The 11,658-nt window shown below is 32.3% G+C and overlaps 1 protein-coding gene and 1 long non-coding RNA gene across 3 annotated transcripts; one reads left to right on the forward strand and one right to left on the reverse strand.

Moving 5' to 3' along the window:
• Positions 1-3,096: 3,096 nt before the first annotated feature.
• LOC141480299 (uncharacterized) lies at positions 3,097-3,915 on the reverse strand. Its single transcript, XM_074170213.1, has 5 exons — positions 3,789-3,915; positions 3,653-3,736; positions 3,514-3,597; positions 3,366-3,461; positions 3,097-3,314 (listed from the first exon to the last, which is right to left on the reverse strand). The coding sequence occupies exons 2-5, from the start codon at positions 3,724-3,726 to the stop codon at positions 3,137-3,139; spliced, it is 432 nt and encodes a 143-aa protein (XP_074026314.1). The 5' UTR covers positions 3,727-3,736; positions 3,789-3,915; the 3' UTR covers positions 3,097-3,136.
• Positions 3,544-9,191, forward strand: LOC141480300 (uncharacterized). 2 transcript variants are annotated; one of them, XR_012464254.1, is made up of 5 exons: positions 3,544-3,671; positions 3,808-8,147; positions 8,263-8,573; positions 8,856-8,957; positions 9,110-9,191. It is a non-coding gene; the product is annotated as an uncharacterized lncRNA (long non-coding RNA). The 2 variants fall into 2 exon arrangements; XR_012464253.1 differs by having other exon boundaries at positions 3,560-3,680; positions 3,817-8,147.
• The last annotated feature ends 2,467 nt before the right edge of the window (positions 9,192-11,658 follow it).

Below are 11,658 nucleotides of genomic sequence, written 5' to 3' on the forward strand. Positions count from 1 at the left end.
ATCTTAATAATTGGTGAATGTAGAAACAATTTCCATGCAGCGGAACGACTGTTTAATGAGAGGTACCCCGATCGCCCTATATCTAGGGTTTATTTGAGGGAGCTTCTTCGGAAGTTTGAAGCATCAGGTAGTGTTCAAGATGCCAAACGATCTGGTCGACCAACAATTAGTGATGACAAAAAAATTGACATACTTGGAGAAATGGTAGTGAACCCTACACTTCTTCCACAGCCCAAGTTGCGTCTATCTGTGAAGTCAGTCAAAGGACAGTACATAGGGTGTTGGCTAAAAACAAATTTCATCCATACAAATTAAAAATGGTGCACCAACTTTCAGATGATGACCCCGACCGAAGACTAGAATTCTGTGAAACTATGTCCGATAAAATGAACCAACAACCAGGCTACATACAGACAATTTGTTTTAGTGACGAAAGTACTTTCTTTCTCAATGGAAATGTTAACACTCAAAATGTGAGGTATTGGAGTGACACAAATCCTCACATCTTTCGTGAAAAACATACTCAATTTCCAGAAAAAGTAAATGTTTGGGCAGGTATTTTGGGAAACCACATAGTTGGGCCTCTTTTTCTCAATGCTAACTTAACCGGTGAATTGTATCTGGAGATGTTACAAACTGATATTGAGGCGTTAATTCTTGAAATTCTAGAAGATAATCCAGATGAATTCGACAACTTGGAAATAACGTTTCAACAAGATGGTGCTCCTGCACACTATTACGGTGCAGTAAGACGTTACCTAGATAAAGAATATCGTGGTAGATGGATTGGACGACGAGGTTCGATCGAATGGCCAGCTCGGTCACCGGAACTTACACCATTAGATTTTTTTCTATGGGGGTACTTGAAATCTAAGGTTTACGCTACAGCACCTGACAGTATTGCCATTCTGAAACAACGAATTGTTGAAGAATGTAGGGCAATTTCCGTTGACACACTGGGACGAGTACGACAAGAGTTTAGCAATAGGATGCATTACTGCCAGGAAGTAGATGGAGCACATTTTGAACACTTATTATAAGAACTGGTTCTTAAATCTTTATTAATTAAATGCGAAACTATAATTTTCGTATTTCTTCAATTTATCAATCAAAATCAGCCGAAACCCAAACAAAATTGGTATGACTGAATAGGTATTTTCAATACCTTTCAAACGAGCTGTCACTTGCCATAGGGTCCCATTTAAAATTTTTGGTCACAGTGGCCTTGTGACGTCATTTATGACTATTGCGTCACCTGTTATGACCAGTTAAGAAGCCTACATCCGTTTATTTCCACCCTCCAAATTTCATTATTAGAAGTATACCCGTTCAAAAGATACGAGGGGGGAGGGGACTTTTGACTAGCACTGTATATGTATATATATATATATATATATATATATATATATATATATATATATATATATATATATATATATATATATATATATATATATTTCCGGCTTTGAGCCATTTTGTAAAAAGGGAAATGAAGTTGTTGATTTTTTTATATTCATTTTGCCTTTCAATCCTTTCATTCAAAGTTATATCTTTCTCTTTGGTTTTGCCTTTTGCAACCTGGCGCCCAAATATCAGAATCATTCAAGTAAACTCATGGTTTATTTGATTAATAGTAAACTAATATGTAGTAATCCTACTCTCATGTTCTTATTTATGCATGAATACTTCTGAGTACGGTCCAGTTTATTTTCGCGTAAATGCAGAAACCAGTCGCTATCTATAAGGGAGAAGAAAATGTCCTTGCTGGAAAAAGTAGTACGATTTGATCGACAGGAGAGAACGAATCTAAGAAATATCGCTGTCGGCTCGCTGTAATAAAACCGCTCATTATATATACGGAAATCCTGTTTGTGAGTCCCTATCCTAAGGGATAATAATTAACATCCGACTTCTGACTGTGGCGGCCGCCCAAGTAGTATGTCAATGCCGGTTTGGCGTCATTTTGACTTCGCGTAGTCGGATGGCGATGGTCCAGCAAGAAATCGTTGGTCATTGTCGTCGGTGGTGGTGGTGGTGTAGAAGAGTAACACAACCCCTCAGCGAGGTTTGTGGTGGTGCAAAGAGCAGTCTTTGCGTGTGTGTGTGTGGGTGTAGGAAAGAATGACAAGTGACAGGGGGTGTTGTGACCGGTGTTTGGTGTAGGTTTTCGTGATGGGGGTCCTACTTGGACGTCTCGATTTGGGGGGGCCCTCGAATTGGTCCTTGATTTGGGTCCTCGATTTGGGTCCTCGAATTGGTCCTCGATTTGGGTCCTCGATTTGGGTCCTCGAGTTGGACCTCGATTTGGGCCCTCGAATTAGTCCTCAATTTGGGCATAAGAGCAATAATAATAATAATAATAATAATAATACAGAATGTTGATGGAAAACACATCAAATACAGGGTGTGTACGTCCAACGTTGATGGTTCGGTTAGTCATATGAGTGTGAGAAAGATAGAGATAGCATCGGTTTGTACGGTGATGTGACTTATGAGACGTTGCCAGGTTTTGAAATTGAGCGTGAAAATGACAATTTCCCTAGGCTACGAGAAAATTTCTCAATCTCATTGATTTGTGACTCAAGTTGGAATGAAAAAAATTAAACACATTACTATTTGTAATGTGTGAAATAGATCAGTCCAGAAATTGTTTTCATATCAGATTCAACACAAACTTTTAGAGGTGATGGGTCTGTGGTAGAAATCGATTTTTTTTAACATTTCTCCAATGTGAATCAGCAAATGTTCTATCATTAAAAATGAGTCTTAATTTCCAAAATTATGAAGTTTTTGGTATTTCAAGAGTTAGAACTAACAAGTGACCATCATTGACTGTAGATGGAATCATTTTCACCCAATTTGAGGGCCAAGATTCATTTTTATATCAACCGTAACCGTAAAATACTTCACTCACATTATAGGGTTGATTGATATAAAGAATATTTTCAAAGGCAGCAGAGAGAATTATATAACTTGACATCAACATGTTTTACCATTAAGTGAAAAAAAATTGAATTTGAAAGTTTTTAAATATATTTTATGATTTGAGGGTAGGGGGAGGGGAAAGCCCTCAATGAAACTAAATAAAAGCAAAAGTTTGTGTAAATACGTATATTTTACGTATCAGGGGATATAATCATTTTTCATAACATCTCAAGAGATGTGCTTCTTGACGATGTGATCGATGCCATTCAAGACTCCACTTGCAAAAGCAGAATATCACCCCACAATATTTGCAAATTATTGATGAATGAGGTGTGTTGATTGGTAGTAATGTAGGTGGAGCTGGGGACATCCACATCATCTCTTGACAGCTGAAAGTATTCTAAGAGTTATTTGGTAGCAAAAAAGTTTTGGAAACTTACAACAAATCATTTGGATCGTTTAGGATTGGACGCTGTGGAGGTATCATCTCCAGTCGTAGAGAGCTGGAAGGTGGTTCTGTCAACATCACTGAACAACTGAAATAATTTGAAAATGAATTTTTTTTTGAAAACATGTGAAAAAACTCACGTTTCATTGGATGTTGAAGGCTGTGGAGGTACCATCTCAAGTCGTAGAGGGCTGAAAGGTGGTTCTGTCAACATCACTGAACAGCTGAAATAATTCGAAAATGAAAATTTTCAGGAAAACATGTGAAAAAACAACTCACTTTTCATTGGATGTTGAAGGTTGTGAAGGTATCATCTCAAGTCGTAGAGGGCTGAAAGGTGGTTCTGTCAACATCACTGAAAAACTAAATATTTTGAAAATGAAAATTTTGGAAAACATGTGAAAAAACAACTCACGTTTCATTGGATGTTGAAGGTAGTGAAGGTATCTGTTATGTTTTGTTTTGTATCGGAGTGGTTAAATAATAACGCCAACGTTTGGACACTTGTTGACTTTAATGTAATAATAAATACTTTTTGCATCAATCAGTATATACATCCAATGTAGGCCATTCAGTACTGGCCGGCTCGCAATATTCATTGCCCGGTTTAGGGACGACCACCGAAGTGCGACGTTGTCAACTCAATTGTGAATACCAAATGTAAAATATGTAACACGCCCCTCTTCGAGAAAAAAGAAAAAAAAAATGAAATGATAAAAAAAATAAATGTAGTATCTACTAACATCAACAAGCATTGCTAGTACTATATATTATACATTTTGAAAAAGAAAAAAAAATAAATAAACATCAAAAGATAATGTGAAAGTAAAAAAAACTCAACATTATAATATCAATCTATCTACTGGTTTTACAATGCGACCACTTCTGGTGTCGTTAAGATATCATTTGAAATTGTTTCTGTTTCATTTGAATTTTATTTGAACATTATAATCATCAAATTTATTTTTATTAACAACTGAGCCTGGTTTCCAATCTCTTCCCAGATAGCACAAAACATCCATGGATTGTCCGTTAAAGGTCCGTTTTATATACCAACGTCCCGGGACCTTTAATGGACGTCCTAAGGATATCCTAACTTGGATATCCCGCGTATATCCAATACTGGACGTCCGTCGGACGTCCAGTTTAGGTCCTGTATCTTTTGTTTTGTTTTTATTGAATATATGCTCAGAGGCATATATTCAATAAAATTTTAATATATTAAAATAAAAACCTCGCCTCTAAATAAAAATTTTGTCAGTGTTTTGCCAGAGTGAGAGATTGCAGGAGTGCGGCTGATTTTCTGCAGTAAACTCTCATTGGAATTTAGCTGCCTCATAAACTTTCTATACGGAAGATTTTTTTCCGATGATGGCGCTAGTGTTTTCAACAAATGGTTATTTATGAGTATAATGCTTTTTTGTGAAACTGATACCGGCGTAAGTGATACATAATTTTTAAATATTGTTAATAACAAGAAACTCCAACCTGTGTCACAACAATTTGACAGGACTTTGTTATTGTTTTACTATCTGAAATTAGTTCCAATATTCCCGATAGACGTCGCGCGTCGTACATGCATGATGAACAAACTGTATATATTTCAGACCAATTACGATTTTTTATGCAGCAGAAGAACTGCCTAGCCGATGTTGCCAAAAGAGCGAAAAAGACGCCAAACATTGAGAGTTTTAATCTTTTGAGTAGTATTTTTGATTTTTAATTAATTTTTTAATACGACTCAGCTCTATTTAAGAAAATATCTTGAAACCTTTATTAGTATTGCTATTACTTGAAAGCGGTAAAACGAACATGCATGCTTCAAACATTTTTATGTTGTTTAAGTGTCAAACAGTATTGAGGAATTGACAACGCTGAAGACGACAAGTTGAGGTTAAAGTAGTTAGCAAATAGTTTTAAGCTTCCTGAATTTATTTATAATTTTTTATTACTCTTCTATCTATTTTTAGAAGTTTATTGTCATTCGTTTTTATTGGCTGTTCTTTTTAAGATCAAGGTAAGTTAAATACCTACTATAATAATTGATATATGTGTTTTTCTATGAGTTGATCTACTTAAAATTAAGCATACATCACTTCTGGTTAGAAGCATCGTCCACAGGCAATACTTAATTGCAGTTGAATTTCTTCATTTCTATATAGTAGACATTTATAGTGTTAACATTACACCATGAGTAATTTACAGAAATATTATATGAGGGCGAAAAGATCAAAAATAGACAATAACTTGTATAATCAACCAGGACCAAGCAATATTGTATTTACTTCTTCCAGTTCTGCATCAGATAGTGATGATACAGCCGCATTTCACTCTATTTCATTCGAATCTGAAACAAGTGGTTTATCAGATGAAGTACAAGATAATGCACCACAATCAGAAAATAATTTAGATAATGTAATTGGGAACAATGAACAACGTGTCACATTTTTGGCTTGTTGGGCAGTAAAACATAATATTTCACATATTGCTATAAACGATTTATTAAAACATTTTAATAAAGTTCATCCAGAACTACCACTTGATGCGAGAACATTACTCAGTACTTGCAGACTAGTTAATACAAAAATTGTAGATCCTGGTGAATATTATCATTTTGGTGTAGAAGCCTGTATTAAACATTTAGTTGCTTGTTTTCCTTCCTATTTTCAGAAAACGACTATTATTGAATTAAATGTAAATGTTGATGGGTTGCCTCTTTCAAAAAGTTCCACTAGTCAGGTATATCCTATATTGTGTAGACTTAGTGGAACTTCTGCTGTTGATATGATTGGTATTTACCATGGTTATGAAAAACCGAAGGAGGCAAATATTTTTTTAGAAAATTTTGTTAAAGAAGTTACTGATTTAATAAACAATAAAATCATAATAGATGAAAAACAATTTTCTGTTAAAATCAAGGCTTTTATTTGTGATGTTCCTGCAAAAGCCTATATTACTTACAGTAAAGGTCATGCTGGTTATGAATCATGCAGTAAATGTACAATAAAAGGTGAATATAGAGATAAAAGAGTGTGTTTCCCAGATATAAATAACTTTTCTTTAAAAACTAGTTATAATGGTTTATCAATATTAAAATTTATACCTAATGTAAATTTAGTAGATAATTTTCCTCTTGATTATATGCATTTGTTGTGTTTGGGGGTAATGAAAAAATTACTTTTATTATGGTGTTGTGGTAAAAAATCTACTCGGTTTACAAAACAACAAATTTCAAATATTTCTATGTCACTGCTTAGTATGCAGAAATCTGTTCCACAAGAATTTAATAGAAAGCCTCGAAGTTTAAATGAATTGAAACGATGGAAGGCAACAGAGTTCCGTCAATTTTCATTTTATACTGGTCCAATAGTTTTAAGAGGAAAAATAAATGAAAATTTCTATATAAATTTTTTAGTTTTACACATAGCCTCAACTATATTGTCACACACCAAATATTTTGAGTACCTTGATTATGCATATAATTTGCTAACATACTTTATCAAAAGTTTCAAACAGATGATATGGACCACAACATGTTTCACATAATATACACAATTTACTCCATCTTCCAACTGATGTCAAAAATCATGGACCTCTTGACACATTTTCTGCATTTCCGTTTGAAAATTACTTACAGTCAATTTTAAGGTCACTAAGAAAAAACGATAAGCCATTGTCGCAAATAGTTAAAAGACAGTGAAAAAAGACTGGTATTGAAACAAAATATTAAAACAAATTACCCTTCCTTGGAAAATAGTCATGAAGATGGAACTACATTGAATCTGAAGTATCAAAAGCAATTTAAAAAAATTTTATTTGAAAACTTTTCTTTACAAATTTCTGAACCAAATAATTGTTGTCAACTGACAAATGGAACTATAATAATTATCAAAAATATATTATTAACTGAAAGTGGCACTGTAATTATTGGTAATAAATTTCTTAATGTAACAAATTTTTATGAAGAGCCATTTCCTTCTCCTAATATTAGTATTTATTCTGTGAGTAAAGAGTTTGGTACTCTCGATTCATACAGCATTAATGATGTTACCTGCAAATGTTTGAAATTGAAATTTGAAGATATATTCATTATCTTTCCTTTATTACATTCTAAAAATTAATACAGCATCAGAAGCCCGTATATATTTTTTCAATGTTTTTTTAAAAATAAACATGTAAAACTTAGTTTTTAACTCATTAAACATTAAACTTGCTTGTTGTTTTGTGTATCGGTGTAAATCAAATAATTTAATAGATGGACAATAAGCAAGAAATATTTATTTTGCTAATGTTATAATCAATAGTTTTTTGTGGTTATAAGACATATTTTTCGACTAAACAAAACTCAAGTGTCTTAAATTCTGCTATAAGTATAATTTTATTTAACATATTTTTGCATTGTTCTACTGGCTAATTATACAGTTAATTTTGTAACAGCACACTATATATAATTTACAGATAGTTTGATACTTACTTGTTTTTTGAAAATTGGAAGGTATCTTGTTCAAATAATAGCATATCTGTATAATCAAAAAATATTTCTAATGTTTTGTCTTTCTTTTGAGTGCATATGTAGTTATGGAAAAAACGTAGACAGTAGTGGGTTTTGAAGATGGGTCGGTGGAAGCCGTACCCACTTCCTGGATTATTGGTGACCAGTGCTACTGGCCAACACAAAAATATTCTTCAGTGAAGAATATGATTATTAATAACGAAAATGTTAACACATGTTGGCCACTACACAAAATAAAAGTATTTCGAAATGCAACATGTGGTGGGTATAGATTTTTAATATAGATTGTATGTGATGATGTAGATTGTATAGATTGAGTCATATTGAAAACAAAAATATAAATTTATATAAGTGTACATTTTTGGGTTTTTTGCAGACAACTACTTAAGTGCACGGGCCAAAACCAAATTAGCCGAAGAAACTAGTGACCTTCAGTCAGAAAAAGAAAACAAGAGAAAGCGTATCAATAAAATATGTTCATCTTCAGATGATGACGAAACCCCCCAGTTATCAGAAACTAGGATAAATCTGAGTCCACCACCACGCTATAAAAAGAAAAAGATGTCGAAGACACCTCTTTATCAGCAAAGTCTTCGGATGATGAACCACAACATTCGCAAACTCTATTCAATGTAAGCCCTGCTCCATCCTACAAAAAGATCTTGAAGACACCTAAGAAAAGATCAGGTATATGTACTAACTTTTAATCATAATCTCATTCATAAATATTTTTAAAAATTGCTATAATATCACATCGACAAAATTTTATAATACAAGTAAGCTACTATGTAGTAGAACTTGTTGCAAATTTAAATTGCCCTTAAAATATTATTATGTCACTTAAAATATATTTTTAATTTTTTTTTTGTAGGTATCTGTTTTTATTTTATAAATTTTTTTATAGAACTATTTTAAACTAATATAAAGAGATATATATATCACTTAAAGTACATTATATTCTTTTTTTAGAAACAGTGGTATTCACAACACCAATTTCAAGTGTTGGTGGAAGCCAAAGCAGAGCTGAAGCAGTGTGTAACCAAACCTGCAATAAATGTTGTACGAGAAAAGGTAATTCATATGTATTATATCATTATGAAGATTAGTGGGCTAAATAAAGACCAGTATAATCAAATGTTTTGGTGTGGTATTCAAAATTCAAGTAATAATATAAAATTCATTGGGTAATCAGTATCTTAAATGAAATTTAAAAACCCTTTCAGATGACAGGCCTATACTACAAACAATATTAACACAAACAAATGTTATTAAACACATGACCAGTGATGTGCTGTTGAAGATGCAACAATTAAAAAGAAACTTTCGTGCTGTTCCAGAGCAATCTGAATCTTTGTATGACAAACTGGTAGATGTTAAATTTCCTATTAATGATCAAGAAACCTTGGACAGGTTTAATAACCACTTAAATTCATCATCAGTGTATACACTTGCTGTAAGTATTTCTACTGTGACCAATATTTAAAATTTTACAGTTACTCAAATGTAGATAATCTTATAAGTATTCAGTTAAGTTAGTATTTCGTAAGTACTTTTTCATTTCGAAATAGACTTCGTTCACATTTAGGTCAAAGTTTTTCTGAAGCAGTGGTGTCATGCTGTTTGTCCTAGCTTCCTTTCTGTTTTCATTAGAATCTTTTATCTTATAATAAGGAGTAAACTAGTACTTCATAACTAAATTTTTATTTCATTTATTATTTATTTACTTATTTTGAAATAAGGGTTCCTTTCCAAATTTAAAGTTATTGAAGAATTATTTGTGGACTAAAACATTGCCTTTGATTAATTCTAAACTACTAAAACTGAAATTTCAAATTTTTTTAAATAATAAGGTTTTTTCAAAAATGTAGAATTGAAAAAGGATAAAAAAATAAATATCAAAATTACTGACATACTATGCATTCCACTAGTTGTCCCATTTTAATTTTTGACAAATAATGAATTTTAGGTGAATGAACTGTCCAAACTGGGAGGAAAAGACACTTCTCATTTCATAAGAAGGGGTTGCTCAACTCTTTTGACAGTTGAATTTGCGCAAGGGTTCAGTTTTTATGGAAGAAAAGGGAAAAAGCCATTTCATACTTTAAAGATTACAAAAGTATATATATATATATTTTCTTTAAACCATAAAAATTTTAATGTGTGGCACTTTTCTACATAATGAAAAGGACTTTTTTGTGTTTCTCAGTGAAATTTTCGACTTTTTAATATAACCTCAAGTTAGTAAGTACTTTTTATCTATTGTTTTACAATTTTGCTTCAATGTTATCAATTTATTGTAGATGTCTTGATAAAGGGAATAAACATTCTCGAAAGCTCGACCATATAACAAAGAGTATTCTTTAAACAACAGCCCAGCAATTTTTGACTGCATCCCCAACATTATTCCGTATTTCTATATATATATATATATATATATATATATATATATATATATATATATATATATATATATATATATATATACAAATCCAATTCGTAACCTTTATTCATATTAATTTACTGAAAAGAAAGAAAAATCAGTTGCATCATTCAAAAAAAAATATATATATATACATAGTTTTATATATATATATATATTATATATATATATACATACCTAGTTATATATATATAATATATATATATATATATATATATATATATATATATATATATATATATATATATATACATACCTATTTTTATACATATATATTTATATTAACTTTTTTGAAAATATACCATATGCCTTGACTAATAGTTGGAACAGTTGAAATTCGTATTTTTAAAACTTTGGAGGGTTATTGCTGTTAAGATGGTTGATGATAGAACAACATAATTTGCATCTTCTTAATTTAATATAGCATTACAGCTCAAAAAACTGCATTTTGATAAAGCAAAAATAAAGTTTGCTTATATTGAGAAATATAAGTTTGAAAGTACAACATATATACTCTTTTATTAAAACCATAGCCGTTTCCAAAGTATTCTTACTTTGATTTAGCAGTTTTTTGACGCTATTGTCGCCGAGGTGTGACATGTCCTTTTTAAGTCCTATAAATATCCTATTTAAATCCTATATATATGTCCATTTTAAGTACAATATATGTTCTTTTTTACGTCCTGAGGATGTCCCTTGCATATATAATTGGGACGTCTTGGGGATGCAGTTTTTTGTAACACATGGGCGTCCCACGGACGTCCTGTGGATGTCGACGGATTTAAAATGAACGTCCTGCGAACGTCTAAATATCCAGTGACGGCCGTCCTGTTAACGTCCACGGGACATCCATGTGCTATCTGGGTTGTTTTTTGTTGAACCAAAATCTCTTGACCTGGGTATAGTTCGATTAGAGGCTTGGTTGATTTATCATAACGTAATTTTTGTTGCATTTTATTGATTTCCATCTGTTTTCTGGCATCATCTATTGGAAACATAGGTTTCAACATTTCTTCATGTACCGGCAAAGAGGTACATGGGAAAAAGAACTATTAGGATTGGTTTTTGGTTGTGAGCATGCCCTTACGGAACAAGGTGCAGGAATGCCCATGAATATGACTCTGTGACACTTCCCCAGCTATCTAAGCAGATCAATGTATTGATCTCTCTTGTGAAAAACTTGGAACAAAGATTAGAGAGTGTGATAGTAAAAGCTGGGACGGATAAAAAGAGGACATTCAGATCCAGGTCAAAAAATAGAGTATCCGGAAACCTTAGGGCACAGGGGTATGTGACTCCTAGGAATGCCAGTCCCTTGGCAGATAGAAAACC

This window comes from Leptinotarsa decemlineata, unplaced genomic scaffold (assembly GCF_025532065.1).
Source record: "Leptinotarsa decemlineata unplaced genomic scaffold, Ldec_3_MD MMD2_P_RNA_scaffold_7, whole genome shotgun sequence".
NCBI classification, from domain to species: domain Eukaryota; kingdom Metazoa; phylum Arthropoda; class Insecta; order Coleoptera; family Chrysomelidae; genus Leptinotarsa; species Leptinotarsa decemlineata.

Coding starts and splice junctions, on each gene's coding strand:
- LOC141480299 (XM_074170213.1), bottom strand. CDS start 3,726: ATGTTGACAGAACCACCTTTCAGCCCTCTACGACTTGAGATGATACCT. Junction 3,598..3,652: donor CCTTCAACATCCAATGAAAA/GTGAGTTGTTTT, acceptor GAATTATTTCAG/CTGTTCAGTGATGTTGACAG. Junction 3,315..3,365: donor AACGATCCAAATGATTTGTT/GTAAGTTTCCAA, acceptor GAATACTTTCAG/CTGTCAAGAGATGATGTGGA.